At 41.2% G+C, this 17373-nt stretch overlaps 2 protein-coding genes and 1 long non-coding RNA gene across 8 annotated transcripts in view; 1 reads left to right on the top strand and 2 right to left on the bottom strand.

Annotated features, from left to right (window-relative positions):
• The window catches only part of OSBPL1A (oxysterol binding protein like 1A), a 77025-nt gene extending 72272 nt beyond the window's left edge, over positions 1-4753 (top strand). For 2 of the 5 annotated variants that reach the window (XM_058830462.1, XM_058830463.1), the window contains exons 29-30: positions 859-882; positions 3588-4753. In XM_058830462.1, the coding sequence (XP_058686445.1) occupies positions 859-882; positions 3588-3690 (127 nt within the window). In that variant the 3' untranslated portion in view covers positions 3691-4753. The remainder of the gene's footprint in view (positions 1-858; positions 883-3587) is intronic. The other 3 variants (XR_009276750.1, XM_058830464.1, XR_009276751.1) reach the window with 2 other exon arrangements.
• The window catches only part of LOC131575273 (uncharacterized), a 42073-nt gene extending 30594 nt beyond the window's left edge, over positions 1-11479 (bottom strand). For both annotated transcript variants that reach the window (XR_009276753.1, XR_009276752.1), the window contains exons 1-2: positions 11221-11479; positions 9812-9875 (exon numbers count right to left, since the gene is read on the bottom strand). This is a non-coding gene — a long non-coding RNA (uncharacterized LOC131575273). The remainder of the gene's footprint in view (positions 1-9811; positions 9876-11220) is intronic.
• Positions 11480-12709: 1230 nt separating this feature from the next.
• Positions 12710-17373, bottom strand: part of TTC39C (tetratricopeptide repeat domain 39C) — a 37757-nt gene continuing 33093 nt past the window's right edge. The window contains exons 13-14 of the mRNA XM_058830465.1: positions 15910-15948; positions 12710-15280 (exon numbers count right to left, since the gene is read on the bottom strand). Of these exons, the coding sequence (XP_058686448.1) occupies positions 15191-15280; positions 15910-15948 (129 nt within the window). The 3' untranslated portion in view covers positions 12710-15190. The remainder of the gene's footprint in view (positions 15281-15909; positions 15949-17373) is intronic.

Here is a 17373-nt window from a genome sequence, read left to right as displayed (position 1 = left end):
CTTGCCTCTGTATGTGTGTAGTTATGTAAAGACTTTGAACATTCAGGTTGAGTGACAGTCTCCACTGGTGACATGCAGTGAATGTTGTGTCAGCATGAAGAGCAGACAGACAGCATCAGGTCTGGCAGTGCCGCTGCCGTTGTGTTTGCAGACTTGGTCCCAGAAGGATCTAGCGCTTCCAGGGGGAAGTGCTAGGCTTGCTCTCGGTTCTTTCCCTCACTGCTTGCACACCCGTATGCAAATACAAACTGTTGTCTTCTCTGAGCTCTTCTTGGTTCTGACATGACAAAGATGTTACCTCTGATGGCTGCTTGTAAGGACTGTTGTTGCTGGTTAATTTATACTTGCCTCAACTTTGCATGCCTGGCCAAAGAAAGGAGGAAATGCTCCTCCCTTGTGAGCTTGCCCATGACTTCTCAGCCCAGTGGCTGACAATGCCATATTCTCAAAGTTTATCACACAGTTATCCAAGACCCTGCCTTCTTTTGGAGTGAGCCCCTAACTAGAAAGGAGGAGCTAAGGGAAAAGTTAACATACTACAGACCTGCCAGTATGTTCTGGGGATTTTTTGGGGGGTTTTCTTTAAACAATGAGGAGTCAGCTGGGAGCTCTTACACACAAGCTACGAAGAAACGGAAAACCTGACCAGATTAATCTAGTTTAACCAGACAAAGTATTTAAAAGTATAGTAGTAAGTTGGCATTATCTTCTCAGGAAAAACAACAGCAGGGCTAAACTTTAAGTAAGCAAGGTTCTTCTCTAGTATTAATACAGTCAGACACTCTGGATTAAATATCTTCAACATGTTTATAACTATAAATCACATTTTTTTGTTTGTTTTTTTTTTTTTAAATGAAGTCACCCATCATCCCAAAATCCCAGGTTTGGACATGTCTGCCTTTGTCTTTTTCCTGTGCCTGCATCTCCTGAAGTGTTTGGGTTTGTTTGCATAGAGACTGATGGAGAATAACATCTTTGTAAAGCTTCTAAGCGCTGGACAGCCTTGCACCTCTTGCTTCCTTTCCTGAATTCAGAGTGGTTCTAGCTCTCACCACCTGTTTTCAAGTCTGGGATAGTTGCATAGTATTTTCCAGGTGCCTGAGGTAGCTTAAATATAGCTCAAACCACCTGAGGCTGGAAATTGGGGAATTCCCATGGAGCTGTGGTTTTTGGGTTACATAATTAGCACAGATTCCATTCACAAGGTTCTGCAACTGCTGTTGTGCAGATTGTGTAGACCTGTTCAGCATGAGCCTGAGATATCCTTTAAGAACTCTTTGCTTTCCAGAGTGTTTCTAAAGCTTTGGCAGAAAATTCCTGGTGTCTGATTTCTTTAGTAAGAATGCCAGGTGTGGCTTCCTATGAAGAATGAATGTTAAGTTTAGGGAGAGTTGTGCTATGGGGGGAAAAGTGCATGTTGTGAAGATGAACTGACCTGTTCCCAGGTCATCTGTAGGTGTTATTCTGCAGTGCTTTATGAACTCAGATCTGAACTACTGTCATTTCCTTGACATAGAAAAACAGGTTTCTTGCTTTGTCTAGTAGATTTCCTCCTTCCTAAGATAATTCTCCAAAGTGCCCAGTGATTTTTTTTTTAATATATATATAATTTTATTATTCTGAATCCACTTTAGAAGTGGAGTCTTAGTGTTTCTTAAGAGATGATTAATGTTGAACATTTAATATTTTAGATGCTGACCAGTAATCTTAAGGCTTGAGTAAAAATATTTAATTCTGTTCTGAAATACAGCAGTGATGATTTTGATGAAGGCTGTCCTGTATTTCCCACATCACTGACTGGTTTAGGTCTTATACATGTCTCTCAGACATTGTTCTTCCGATTGCTTTCCCTTTCCTATTGGAGTAGGTGGACACTGGGGGAGGGGGCACTCTGTCCTGACCTGTACAAGTGTTGAGGACACACTAATGACCTGTGGGGTGGTAGAATTTCTTAAATCTGAGTGGTGAGGTCACTGTAGCCCTGTCTCACAGCGAATACTTGGCTTTAGCTCTGGAATGAGCTGCTGTCACCAGTGCAAAGGACACCTAAGGCAATCCATGCACCTCTTATTTGGGAATAGCTCCTCCTGTGGGAGAAGTAGGAGTGAATGACTTCTGTTGACTTCAGTTAACTTAAGCAGGGCAGCAGGAGTACCACTGGAGTGTTCACCTGTTCAGTTACTCCGGGAAGGCAGCACAAGGCATTTCTTCCAGCACAGCTCTCTCAAGTCCTTTGAGCCAAGCATGATTTGCCTGTTTGCTGCCCTCCTTTGTAACATAACCCTGCAGTACTGGTGGCCTTTAGGCTTTTGCCTTTTAAAGAGATGAAGTCATATTTGGTTCAAATGTTCTTTTTCTCATCTGAAATGTTATGGTGCTGGTGAAGGGAAGAGCAGAATTAAACAGGCTGTCTTGCAGATGATTTACTTAAGTGAGTGTGGTCACTACAGTGAGTCACAGAAACAACTGGCTTCTGCAGTCAGTGAGGAGGTGAAAGGAAGCTAGAGCACATTAACCACAGAAAGTTTCTACCAAGCTGGCTCATGCCATAAATGTGGCTTGGCAAAATACAGAAGGAAGTTAAAATGCTTGAGGTCTGGTACTGTGCACTGTTGAGGCACAAGATGGAGTAACTGGGCCAGAAAGTGGCATTCACTGTGTGCTATATGGTGCCTCCAGATTAGGCAGGAAGAGAAAAGAAAGGGAAGAAAGCAGGTGCTCAACTTCAGTGTTTCTATTAATAACCAGCTTAGTAAAACCTTGCAAGTAGCTCCATGCAGATGGAATCAGCTTTCTGGGCATTCAGATTGAGTCTCCTGCTGCCAACAGTATAACACAACATAGTTAACTTGTAATGATCCAGAACTCTTCCCACAGTCTGTGGGTGATGTTTCATCCACACCCGGGATAGATGGCACACTTGTTACGAGTTACCTGCTGGTCAAACCAAAGGGGAGGAAGCAAATGCACAGGCAGTGGAAACAAGACCTGTGAAGAATAGAGATGAGTTATATAGGGATGGCGTAAGGAAGGCCAAGGCAATGCTGGAACTTGGCAAAACATGCAAAGAATAACACAAATAGCTCCTACACATATGTTAACCAGAAAAGAAAGGTGAAAGAAGGTGATGGTTTTTAAGGTGCTTTCCAACCCAGGTCACTCTACAGTTCTATGATTTAAAAAAACAAGGGGTAATCTAGATCGAGGGAAGTAATACTTGTTTTCAGGACTGCAGTGCTTGTGGTGTTTCCATGTCTTGCAAAAACTGCTTGTGCATGCCAAAATGGTTGTTCACAACTGCTTTGAAATAAAGCTGTATCTGTCTTTTTTTATGCAATAATCTTGGTAGCTTCAAATGGCAAAACACTGGTGTCAGTAATTCCATCTCAGAGATGTTTAAGTGGTGTAGCAAACGGGGAAATGTAATCACTGAAGATGACTTTAAACTCACTTAAGAATTTAAAACCAACAGGACTCCTGAAATAATTGTTTTGTGCAGTAAACTGCTGAAGATGCAGCAAAGCAGTTCTGAACTTGTACAATTGAGTCTTAATAGCTTTACTAACATGCTGTGTGTTTCTTTACAGATGGTTCCACCAAGGCCCCAATCCTCACACTGGTACACAGGACTGGCTTTACTCTGGCAACTACTGGGACAGAAACTACTTTAACTTGCCTGATATTTATTAAAATGCAGTAAGGAGCCTCTGACTGATACAAATAAGTCTTAATCCATTTTAATGTTTTCCCTTGTTCTAACTTATCTCCTGAAAATACTGACATGTTATCAAACAGAATATTAAGCGTCTCTGCAGTAAATCTGGTGGTACACAAGCTGCAGTTCTAAAGGTAGGGGAATAACTTTTCTGGCTGATGGTGGTCCCACATGGACAAAGTCGCTGTGGTTTCAAGCTGCTCTGAGTACACCTATATTAGGTTGTGGTGTATGAGGAATAGAACACCTTCAGCTGTTCTATGAATACTTTATTTTGTAGATAACATTGGCACAAGTAAAAATGATTTTATTTATTGTGACATGGGAATGTTTAAAAAGCACACAAAGTAATTGCAATATTCTATTCTTAAATGAAGAAAAGGATGTCACTTCTGTAAAGATGTAATTTTTCATAAAGTGACTTTTCTTTTACGAAAGTAATTCCCTTTAAGTAATTCTCTGCTCAGGAGATTCCAGAAGTGTTCCCATCTCTGGAGAAGTAATGCAGTTGTTTAGGCTGGTAACATTACTCAGAGGTTATTTATTCAATGTTTTGTGCAGTGTGTTTTGAATTTTGCTCTCCTGTTTTGCTACCAACCTTATGGTTTAAGGAATTAAGAGCCATTTAAATATCTACAGATTTGATTTGAACTGCACACTAGTAACAGGTTTTAAAAGAATCTGTTTCATGCACTAGAAGTTCCGGTGCCCAGCACCACTGCGAGAACTGAATCAGTCCAAGAATGACCTAGTGAAACATGGCAGGGGGACAGGACTGTGTCTGTACTGTGCAAACTCCCTGAGAGGAAGTCTTGTGCATTTCAAAGGTAGTACAGCACCTCAGTGAGGCCTCCTGTGCACAACTGCTTTACCCCTTTTCAGTGGGGTGCATTCAATCTTAGCCTGTTTATACTGAACTGTGTACAGAGCTTCTAGAGGGCGAGCTGCTCTTTGTACAATATTTTAACTGCTGTCTGGAGGTTAGTGTTAATTGAATAATTTAATTGCTACTAAATAAAGGCTTCAAAACTTCTTGCATCTAGTCTAAAGTGAGTGGTGTTCAACAGTGCTGACCCCTTCTGAGCAAGCCTCATCCAAAACCTGCTGCAGTGAGGACAGGTGCTATGTTTCTTTGTGCTCCAGGGACCTCTCTTCTTCCTAAGCAAGGAAAAGTCTCCTTCTAGGAGCTTGGAAGGGCTGAGGAACTGAGAGCTGTGAGTGGACTACTGGAACTGTTAATAAGGCAATGAGATGCTTTCTATTTTTATTCTAGGCACTACTCGCATTACCCAGGTCTCGATGCTGAGACGTATTTGCATAGCTAAGGGAAAGCTTTTCCTTGGCAGCCTTTCCTGTGAGGGCCCAGCTCCCACAGTGACCTGTAGATGCAGGAGTTTAATGCCTGTTCTATCTATAGGAAGGTTCTACTCTGGCCAGAGCTTCTTGAAATCTGTCTTGTCTGTTGTGCAGCTTCCAGCTCCTCATTGGAACAGCTCCAGCAGATGTGGCAGTGGGCACAGTTCACACAAAGCTAACAATGGGGATGTTCAACATAGGAATGCAGTTCTAATTTGTAGCTGGCTTTTTTTTTTTTTTTTTAAGCATTTGCTTAACATTTATTTATCGCAATGTAAACTCCATCCATCCTGACCTCCTCCTGAAGTGCAAACAGCCTCTCTTCTCCAGCTGCTTAAAAATTAACATGAACTCAGTAGATAAGTGTGGAAGAACTGTCTTAGGTGCTCCCTAAATGCACTCCAAAGGGAAGGTATTTTGTCCCACTCTGAATATTACATGTTACACAAATGCTAGAAGGCTACAGGCAAGAATATGTGTATAAATGTGAGATTAAAAATGTGTTTTTTTCAGACTAAAATCAGAGCAGGACTTGCAAAGAGTAACAAGCAGAGGAAAGCAGTGTGGATATGTTATATAGGACAACTAGTTTAACTAATTGTCTCAAACATTATTTTATTTTGAAAAGGGTTAAATTAAGTTTCTAGTAGTAAAATCCAAACAGTATCACAGAAAGCTTACTTCTTCAGTACCCCCTGCTCTGGGCATGGGGTCTGAAGTACTGGTAGTCTGTCCTTGCAGTACTGTAACTTTCTGCAGGAGCACTTATTTACTGTGTGCTACTGCCAGCTGGTCTTTGCAGACATCACATCAGCCAGCTGGGAAAACATTGGCTGTGCATGGCTTAGCTGCACTTGCAGCTGCAGAATTAGAACCAGGGATTGCTGATTTCTCATCAGGGAAGGTAGTGGATCTCCTCCTTGCTCCAGCATCTGGCTATCCAAAGATGGCATGGGTAGAAAAAGGTTTCCAGTCCTGTGTGTTCTGAACATAAGAACCCACTAGAACAAAAAGCAGATAATTTCCTCACTTCATTTTTCTTGCATCACATAATTTGGAGCAAATATTAATGACAGCTGACCATGTTATTGATCTTTTCCCCTGGAAAAGCTAAGAATTGCCCAGGAATAAAGATCCCCACCTCCAGCAGGAAAAAGGCTTTGTGCTAATTTTTGTCTCAACTCAGACAACAGAAGGTCCACACATTAGAGTGTGGTGGATGTCCCAGGCACCTGAGGCTAAAAAGACAGAAACAATTGTTGGAATCAGGAGCAGCAAGTTCCAGTCATATTGTAAATCTTTGTCTTAAACAAACACACCTAGACCTAGAGAAAGCAAGTATGATATAGAAGGAATCTGGGACAGCAAACACAGTTTGGTATGTGAGTGACAAACACCTGCAACCTAGAAAATAAAATAAAAATGAAAAAAATAAAATACTCATTGTCAGAGCAGAGGCTCTTTTGTCTGGTATTTCTGAAACTGAACTTTGACAAACTGCCCTGAAAGTTTGGGGTTTTTTACAAAAAGCCACTGTTAATCTATTAATCTACCTAAGCTCAACTCTCCTTTACAAAAGGCTCTACTGTTCCAGGGAGACTGGGGCCAGGATAGCTCCACACTGGAAGATTTCTCCTGCTGCAAGGGCTGAGCCAGGCCCATGCCATCACAGAGAAGAGATGCTGATGAAGGCCTCACCTAGAAAGATGGGCAACAGCTTTCTTGCTCTTTGTGGAAGGATGACCAGTGCTTGGCCACTTAGCCCAGCTGCAGAAACTTACCAACTCCAGCCACCACAGGCCACCAGCACCACTTTTTTTCTAAGTGGAAAAACATAGATCACTGCTGGAATAAATGATCTTTCAGGCAAGTAGAATCAAAAGTAGGGCTCCAACTAGTCCAACTCACCTTAGTCACAGGGAACATGGCTTACATCTTAGGTCCCTAACACCTGCTTCAGAAAATACAGTTTTTCATCAAGATCATTTGGCATCAATGGGCACATTCCCATTACTTCTACCAGTCTCTGCCCTCAGGAGTACAGTCCTGGCCAGAGGCATACTTCTTGGACCAAATGGCAGTGAAATCTAACACATGCATTGGGACCAGGCAGACAGTGTTGGTTCAGTGGTTTCTTAGAAGTCATCTCTAACCCTGCATTGCACTGACAAGAGGTGATCTTCCATTTGTTAACCACTAAGCTGTAGAGCTGGAAGCTGGAAAAGGAGAGATGGTATGAATGCCCAAACTTTCTTACCAGACAAGACAAACTTGCCGAATTTGATTCCACTTGTGCTGCAGATTTTGTTCTTTAAGGATGACAATTAAATAATCATCAGATGGGCCTAAGGTTGTAGTACTTGAGGCCTGCATTTAATGGCTGCTTCACCTTTAACAGAAAATTTCTTCAGTCTACGAAAGGAATTACTTTGGAGACCGCTCCATAAAAGATAGAACCTCTGCATCGATAATCAGCTCATTGCCCCAACACAATGATATAACCTCACTGATTGAGGTAACCTTGGTTTCACTGCAGAAAGGTACAACTTGGATTGTTAGGATGGTGGAGGTGAAAGGCAATGATTCCCTGTAAAACCAGCACAGTAGTAGAAGAAAAGCCAAGTCTTTCAATGCATCACGAGAGCTCAGCACTGAGCTGCTTTCTGAATGACATCAGAAATTATGAGAGAAATCATCTGAAGCATTACAGAGCTAAATCCCCTCTGAAAAACATTATTCTGCCTGCCAACCCAAGCCAAGTCAGACCCATTTATAACCTGTCAGTACTGGGCAATCCCACAGAAAGGAACAGCTGCCTTGTAGCTGAGCAATCCAGTTAGCTCCCTACTGGTGAATGAGTCCCAAATCCTATACTGGCACTGTGGGTGGGAGACTCCAGAGGAAACCTTGTTCCTAGTGCAGGTGCTGTGAGTGTCACTGCCCAGGTGCCTCCTGGATGGTTGGGATGTTTCCTTAGCACAGGCATTCAGATGACAACTTCTGAATTATGCAGCCACTCATCACAGTTGAAAAGTCATGGCACTCAGGCAAAGTCCTCAGTGACTGGAGAAAATGGACTATCACATCTGTTTTTAAGAAAAGGTGATGAGGACTGTAGGAGCTACCAACCACTCAGCCTTACCTCTGTGCCTGGTAAGATCATGGTACAGATCATCCTGGAAGGTACATCACAACATATGAAAGATAGAGAGGTAGTTAAAGACAGCCAACATGAGCTGCAGCTTCTCCAAGGGCAAATAGTACCAGACTGATCTAGTGGCCTTAGATGATGGAGTGACTACATTAGTGGACAGGGATGAGCTACAGATGTCACCTGCCTGGACTTCTGGAAGGCCTTTAACAGTCCCTCCCAACATTTCTGGTGGCTAAATTGTGAGATATATGGGTTTGATGGACAAGGAAGTGGCTAGATGGGTGGAAACAAACCAGCAGTAAGTGGACCCTCAAGGGTCTGTACTGGAACCAAAAGTATTGGTAACAAGTTTGTAGCAGACTTGTTACTGTCTCTTCAATGACAGCAGGATCAAGTTCACCCATAACACCGAGCTGAGTGTGGTGCAGTTGATTTACCAGAGGGAAGAAATGCCATCCAAAGGGACCTGGGCAGGCTTGAACACTGGGTCCTTCAGCCAAGGCCAAGTGCAAGATCTTGCATCTGCCCCCAGCAGTCACACATTCCCATGAACCACTGCCTTTTCCCCTTCCCCACAGTACCATGAAACCTGCTTGTGCTTTCTGGTGCTGGCTTGCCCAATGCCCAGCACAGGCAGAACCCTTCTAAGCAAGTGCCTTTGCCAAAACCCACTTTCCTCACTAGCAGCCAAGCCGTTTCTTCCCAGCACGGGATGAGGGCAATTCTTCCCTCAGCCTCAGGCTATGATGTCGTCACACAATCTCATGCTGCAACTTGTAGAAAGCAGAAAGGCTGTGGTCACATCCTACCCCTCTGCCAGCTGCGGTGAAGAGATGGGTGCACAGACCATCCCCTGCTTACAGCCTGGCCTTTTAAGACAGGTGACATACAAAATGCAAGGGATTTGAACCAACAAACTGCAAAATACAGCACCTGAGAAACAGTGTTCTTTGGTGGCCTCTGGAAGGGACTCAGAGGACAGCTGGAGACTGTAACCTCTTCAATCACACCCCAAGAGGAAGGAGGTTATTCCTTCATAATGGCTTTGTTTGTACTGTGGAATCTTATGATTGCAAGGGCAAACCCTGAAACAAACCTCACCTGCCCAGGTGATTGGGGAAGGTGACATTTGCTTCCCAGCAGACGTTATTAGTAGGTACACACATCATCATCTGTTCCAATACAACAAGCACAAAAAAGGTCACTGTGTAGTGCTGTATTTTCAAGGTTACCACTGTGTTTTGGAGGATCATGAAGACAGAAAGATCAGAAGGGCAAAGCATGATCAGGAGTCTGCCGAGGGATAAAACTTCAACTACCAACATTGCTGCAGATCAGCCTTCATTATAATTGGAAAACCATCATCTACCTACCTACCTGCTCTTGCATTCTTGGATGTCTGCATCTCCACACAAACCTGAGGGGAACTCCAGCAGTACTGAAGATTTAAAACACTTGGGTGCTAAAGCATTTAAAAAATCTACAATGGCTTCTTTTTAAAAGTAACATGCTTGCAGCAGAACTCTCTGCTAATTTTGAATGACTTTCAAGTTCATTTACAGAAAGTATGCTAATGGTTCACTCACCATAAAATGCTTCTTGAATGTTTAGTAATTTCTCAAGAAAACTTCTCACATTATCTCTTCAGTCCTGGAGAGTGACAACACATACAACAATATTTGAAACATTAAATATTTGTATGTTATGACTTGTGAAATTAGGAAGAAGAGCTTCCTATAGAAAGAGTATTTTGAGAATATATATATATATATATATAGTAGAAAACACATCATTTTGGAATAGGGAGAGCAATCCAAAGTCTAGATTTCTGTACTGAGAGCATACAGAAGCAATATCAAGCATATAATGCCTTGATAAAGGCATTACACATACCTGAGTGCAAAGGTAGCCATGACTACTTTGAAACCATCCTCAATGAACATAGAGCAGAGGAGAACTTGCACATTTGCTTCTCTGGAAAACTTTAAGAACTCCACATCTGCAAATCTCTGCACAGCAAAAGCTTTAGAGAAGCTTAAGTACAGATGTCATAAACCACAGAAAAATGTATTACCAGAGGTGACAGAACTGAAAAACCTCTGTAAATATCTGAAAAGGCTGCAGGACCTAACAAAATTTTGAAACTAAAGAGCAGCTATAGGAAAATATATGTCTGGAAACTAATTCACTGTGCTGGAACAGAATGCTGGTTTTGGAAGCCATCAAGAGCAACATACCAGGTACTGTATTTAACACACATCAATGACCCTTTGGCCGCAGAGGGAAGGGCCTATCAGCCCACAGGCAGCCTGCCCAACTCAGGTCATTGCCTTGTCCTGCCACCTTTTGCCCCTTTGCAAAGGTAACAGCTTCCAGGCAATGTTGAAATCTAAGAGCCTGGGCAGAAGTTAAGCAAATCAAGGTCCCAGATATGCCTTATTTTCCTACCAGAAAAGGGATCAGGCCATTCATTAACTGAGAAGAAGTCTATGTCCCATAGTACAACTATTTTTTTTCAATACAGTAAACATTGCTTTTAGTGAATGTCTAAGAGGTCTTTATTACAAAAATTATTTTGCTTAGCAAATTCTGACAATCTCTTTCTCCCTTCTTTCTCAAATCCTCAACTCAAACCAGTAATTTTTTCCTTTTAAACCCTTCCCCCCTGCCCACCTGGGCATTTCCTCTAGGTAAACACAGATTGCCAGAAATGCCTGAAGAACACTGAACGACAGCCTGTCCCACTGAGCTTAACAGATTACTGGACTGGAACACCATCATGGAATAGGTCACATCAAAATACAAGCAGCATTTTGGAAAAAACAGCAATGGAAAAATTAGGGCTAAGTTAGTCTACTGCACATGAACTCCCCATGGCTGACTCTCACTGGTGGTTAAAACACAGGAGGTTCAGTAGATTGTGAATATCTTGGGGCAATTTGCAAAGAGGTTCTGAGCAGAAGCAGGGAAGAAATATACAACTAACTACATCTACCCTGGTAATCTGTGGTGGGTCCTGCCGCGGCAGTGTCCATGACAGGGGTGCCGCAACTACCCTGAAGAAGCCGTCCTGAGAAGGACTGCCCAGGGGCACAGGCACGTCCTCTGCCCGGCGAGTGAGCTCAGCTCAGAGGCAGCGTGCAGGCGACACGGAGAGAGACTAGAGAGCTGTATGGCATTCCACTGAGAAACAGCCTTTATTATAGCAGGGCCCTCAGTGAAGGGAGCCAGTGACAGCAGCTCTCCGAACAGGGGAAAAAACAGGGTATTTATAGGGAAGGAGAGGGGCGGGGGAAACTTGGATACGTGTATCAGGGTGGATTGATAGGGAGGGAAACCAATGGGGTGTAACAAATTAACATGTTCAACTCAAAGGCCTCTGGGAGTGACACTTTTTCTCTTCACGACATAAAAGGGTCTCATCTAGGGAGAAGCTCTCCAGGGGAGAGCCAGCATTTTGAGGTTGGCGGGTTCTTCAGCCTCCACAGGTCCAGCTGTGGGGTCCAAACAGATCAAAAAAGTGATTAAAAATAGAAATAATTCAGTATTTAATTCTGGAAGGGCTGCCTCAAGTTGAATTTCTGTGTAGTAGGAAATGGGGGGCGCAAAAGAGGCCAAGTGAGCAGGAATCCTTTTCACCATCTCCTAACAATGGCACAGATTTTTGACATGAACAAGTCTCTTCTAAATTTCACCCTTCCTTTGTGCTCTAGGCTCCCTGCAAAGCTTCTGACAGATGCCACTGGCTGCCCAATTGCCTTAAAATAAAAAGATAGGCATAAATTTACTTAAGATTACCTTTAACAATATTTGTTTGGGATTGCATAACTTCTAATGAAAGTGCTTCCTACCACTTTTGGTGTTTCATAATGACTGCTGGAAAGGAAGCTGAGTGCTGTACAGGCTATTCTGCTTTCACCCCACTGCAAGGTTTGATCAGACCTACGCCAACCTAACACCTGCTCCTGTTCACACTTCAGCAGGTACAGAGCAGTTCTTAAACACAAGTACAATCAATGGAAAGACACTCACATTGTTGCAAACTGAAAAGCAATTCCATACAGCACTTGGGGAATTTTATTTAGGAATAAAGCATAACTAGAATATAAAACAAGCATTCAAAGAGAAGAAATTGAAGTGCTTGCTTTAGAGTAAATTAGAAACACTTTTCAAAGGTGCAAGAATGCAACAAATAAAATTGTATGTAGTTCCTTTTCTTCAATGAAGAACAAGTGAATTTGATATTTTAAAAATGTTCCTTACAGCTCCATTCACTTTATGGTTGAGCACAATGTGACATGTACCTCACTTGCTAATCCAGGAAGCTGTAATTATACTGGAAGAAAAAAGGCTGGAGGCAATTGCTGACTGGAAAACTTTGTTACAGAGTCACTTAACATCCCACAAATTTTCCCAGAAGTTGGTATCATCTTGTTCAGCAGGCCACCACTTAGAAGTCAAACTCCAGAAGCAAAGGAACAAAATTCATGTCCACATTTCTTTTAATTTTACTCAGAAATATAAAAGTGCAAGTTCTGTAAATTAACAACATTTACAGTACATCACAATAAATATGCCACCTTGTGACATCTAAAAATTCTAGTTATTTATTTGAAATGAGTCGTACTGAGATAAAAACTGCATCAACATCAACAAAAAATACCTGTCCCAGTAAAGATGGCCTTAATATATTAATTAGCAAGATGCATATTCCATTATTGCCATTAGACCATGCCTCCGAGTTCCAAAGTATAAAAACTTACTAGTTTACACAAAAGACCATTGATTTTTTTTCTCATCACAGGCACAATCTAATATAAAAAATAATTTTGCCATATACAGTGTCGAAGGGTCTCCTATGAGGGCGGGGGGAAATTAATACAGAAACATACAGTTGTGGTGATTTGCTAAGCCCACAGGAAAGCTGCACAGAGTTATTGAACTGTTACATGAACATATAGTGTCTTTCTATACCCACTCCTGGCCTGGTGAGAACAGGCCTTTTAGTAAATTTACTACAGTTTTCTAGCTACCTCCAAGGATGCAGACTATAAATATCCCAACACAAATCGCATGCAGGTGCTTTGTGTCCTGAACAGCCAAGTCTCACATCATATTTAAGGAGTGTATTTAAAAAGAATTTTGCCAGTAGCTGCACCATTCCCAGCTATTTACCCAGAACAGACTGTCTGATTACAAAACATTAAAAGTCAGATAGGACAAAGTAAGATTTAAAGTACATTAAAGCCCATTTTTAAAATAATTATTTGAACTCTAAGCAGTCACTATATACATATACAATATATCATTTTCTAGTCAATACTTATTTGGATTGACCAAATAAGGTTGAACACTCATTTATGACTCTACTATTGTCAAAGTCAAATAAAAAAAATGCAGTGTAGTACCTGTAACACTCCTAGACTATAGAAAAATAAAATGCTTTTTAAAGAGTTCCTCCTCTCCTTCAGGAACTGCAACAGAAGTGTTAAACTGCTCTAGGAATGCCTTTCATAGCAGAACTGTATCTTTCTAGAGAGAAATGAAAGTGTCTCAACCATTTCATTTGGCCTACCAAACAGGACATTACTTCTCTCCTCCATATCAGTCTTGCTTTAGATGTAACCTCAAAAGCAAATCAATGAAGGTTAGGTGTGGGCAAAGTCTAGAACTTTGGCAACATGCTCTACAAAAAGCTAAGAAGAAACAAAAAAAAAAAAGCTTAAGCTAAGGAACTGTTTAAGGCAACCTGACCAAAGTAAAGATAAGGCTTTTGGATAACTACTTCCAAGGATATCCAGTTTTCTTAGCTTTGCAAAGTAATGTAATTCAACTAACGTTATGGTCAGATTTCCATTCATAAGCTTCTTTAAAAAAATATTTACCTTCCTAGAATATAATATTAGCTGAATATAAAATACAAGGAAATACTATAAATTACAGACAGAAGTAAAAAAAAAAAGCTGGAGATAAGCACATTGATGGCCAAGTATTAAAAATTATATGTTCATCACAAAAGTTTTAGGCTCTCTGAGGTATTTCAATAACTTCACAGGCTTGAAATACTTATACAGAGACTGAAGATATTGTAATATTGATGTAACTACCAAAGCAGATTTGTGGGTTGGCATTTTGTTTGGTTGTGGGTTTTTAAAATATCTTTAAAAGTCACTACTGTAAGGATCCAGTAGTTTGAATGAAAAACATGTAAAATCTTAACATAATATTCAGAATATAAGAGCCGAAATAAGAACTGCCCAAGCAGTAGCTGCATGTCAAAGTATTTGTCTGGAATGTACCAGAAGCAAAGAACCTAAATATTGACATCACTCATATCACAAATATGAGCTGGGTTGGGAGGGAAGGAATAAAGGATAAAAGGGGGTGAGAGGTTTAAAATTCACCAATAGTCATCATGAGGTAACTGGCATAAGCCACTAAAATTCAGTAAGATGTGCTTTTTGTGGCTGAACAGTTTTCCTTCTCCTCCTCCTCCTGTGTACTGGCTGATACTTGGAGAAAAAGGAGTATTCTATTTCCAACTTCAACATTTAAACCAATTACTTATATTGCATTATTCTGACCAAACCAAAAGTGCTTCTCCTGGCAAATTTTAGATGTAGCTGTTTTAAAAGGTAAAAATCAACCTTGCCAATGTTGTTGAAGTAAACCATGTGCTTGTTTAGGCTCACCCACAGAGTTACAAGTAATTGTGTTCAGATTAGTTTAAACAAAATAAAAAAATGAAGAGTTAAAAACACAAGGTCACTTAACCTTCCTGGCTGATGTACCTTTAGTTAAAACTGTAATGTTTTTACTCAGCTATACCAACTCTGACCATACTAGGAAAGTGTCTCTGGCACAAGTGGTTTTCAGAAGAAAAGCTGGACTTCCCAACAGCTCTTTCTTCTGCTTCATCCTAAAGTGCAGGAACTGTGGGAAAGGATGGCAAGCCTTCCTGTCAGTCACTGTGGAACCACTTCCCTTAGAGAGGCTAAGGCTGCGTGTATGCGGACGTGCAATCTGTTCTCAAAGTCATAGCCAGCAAATTCCTCCTGGAGGGAAAAAAAAAAACAAGGTAAAAAAACTCAAACATATACCTATTAACCTCCTTCACTTCAGGATATGAAGATATTTTTGCTATTAATGCTTAAAAAATCATGTTACAAAAGAGTCCAAAGAAAAGAGGTGAACTGGCGATTGCATGTTGTAATATCCTCACACTACCCACAGCAAAGGAATTATTACAGAAATTCCTAGCTGGTAAAGAGAGCAGATTGGAGTCCGTAAAGTTCTGAAAGGTTCTACTAATCCACAAGCTCCAGAAAATACCAACAGGCCCGAGGCAGGAACCAGTTGGAACAGACAAAGAATGGAGAATTGTCATTTCCAAAATTTCTGTAGCCAAATATTAGTTGAAAAACTTATCAAGGTTCTAACACTGCAGGTTCTAACTGCTGTCAGTGATATGGGCTCTGTGTGATGGCTGACCTAGCAGCAGTTACCTGTGGAGTACACATAAATGTGTATCATGCACATTAATGCACATCTATGTGACAGGAGTTGTAGATTAAAGGTGAGGGACACCACCACTTAACACCCACTCCCTCTGCCCCAAACCCCTGAAAACGCAATCTGCCCTTTCATCTCTGACAGTTAAATTAGAAAATGCCTTAGTTTTTACCTTCGCTTGGAGGAGTAAGGTTTTGCCTCTTGGCACAGTCTACAAAAAGACAAACATTGCATTGGAAACACATCACAAATGTTACAGAAAATACTTTAAGTAAATGAGATGGTGAGACCGGAGTAGCACCTCTATCTTTGAAAAAGGTACTGAGCAGACAAAACCCTCTCAAATTAGGAAACTGGAAACACTAAAGAGGCACGAAGAAGCACTGTAATGTATTTCTAGTCTTTTAAAAAAGGAGAAATTACAGAAATTATAAAATCCTATTCCCTTCTCTTTCTTAACCATTATGAAGCTCTAGCACAACACCCCAGCTACTAAATAAAATTTTGTATAAGCAGGATCCACTCACCTCTAGTTCTAGCTCTCGCTTTCCCCTACCCCATCCCACTTTATTGAAGTCAAGCATCATTTACCTTCTCATTTTCTGAGTGCCACAAGAGGGAGTTTCCTCCACATCCTTCATATGCTAAACGCTACCACAGCTCCTCCAGCTGAGGCTTGATCAGCCTCAAACACCCTACATGAGGCACATTCAGCTAAAGGAAGGACAGAAGAACTGCTCTCACATTTTTCAAATCTTAACATACATAATTTTGGTTTTTTTTAGTGACACTAGACATGATCAAATTTAAACATAAATGTGGAAAGGCAGCAGGAACATTATGTAACTCAGACCTTCTTTCCAGGCTTCAAAGCCCAGCTCTAAGTCAAAGGACAGGATGGTTTTCAAAAAGAAAATTAGTTTTAAAGGCATTTTCTAGTTCTATCCTTTGCCATGATAATTGTTTTTAGTGAAAGATTTTCCTCTCCTTCCACCTTTAAGGGGAAGGTTCAGCTCAGCTAACTAAACCTGACAACACCAAAACCAACTGAAAACAGAATCTTAAGAATATGAGATACTATCAGCCCAACTACTTCATACACTACATATAGTGAAGTGGGGGGGGGGGTTCAAGTGACTACCCTGTAACCACTTCCTCCCTAACTTGCCATCTGATTAATGACACAAGGTGGCATAACTCCAAGGACTGGAGTTACACATTCGAGGAGGGAAACAGCACCAAGAGTGCTGCACAAGTTGCTCTGGTTTAAGATTCTCTGAGGTAGGGTACGTGCAAAGACCTGAACAATTTATTGTACCATCAGCCAAGCCATTTGGGCAATCTGAAAGCCAGGTGAATGATCATGTTCCTCATCCTGGAAAACAAAACCTTCACTACTCAGAGTGGAAGTCAAAATGACCACACAAACAGCTTTAATGGAATTTAAATGACTGAAAGAAACCCACTTGCTATTTTAGGAAGGCATCAAATTCTATTTTGGAGAGGATAAGTACAGGTGAACTTTGAATGGCATTCAACAGGATATTAAATAGATAAGAAAAGGACCCTAGGCATCTACCACACTAAATACTACCTGTGGACAAGAAATCCCTGCCTACCCAGGGCATCCTGGTCA

The sequence above is a fragment of the Poecile atricapillus genome, chromosome 2 (assembly GCF_030490865.1).
Source record: "Poecile atricapillus isolate bPoeAtr1 chromosome 2, bPoeAtr1.hap1, whole genome shotgun sequence".
NCBI classification, from domain to species: domain Eukaryota; kingdom Metazoa; phylum Chordata; class Aves; order Passeriformes; family Paridae; genus Poecile; species Poecile atricapillus.
The sequence above is the reverse complement of the archived record's forward strand: the minus strand, read 5'-3'. Positions and strand labels throughout refer to the sequence as shown.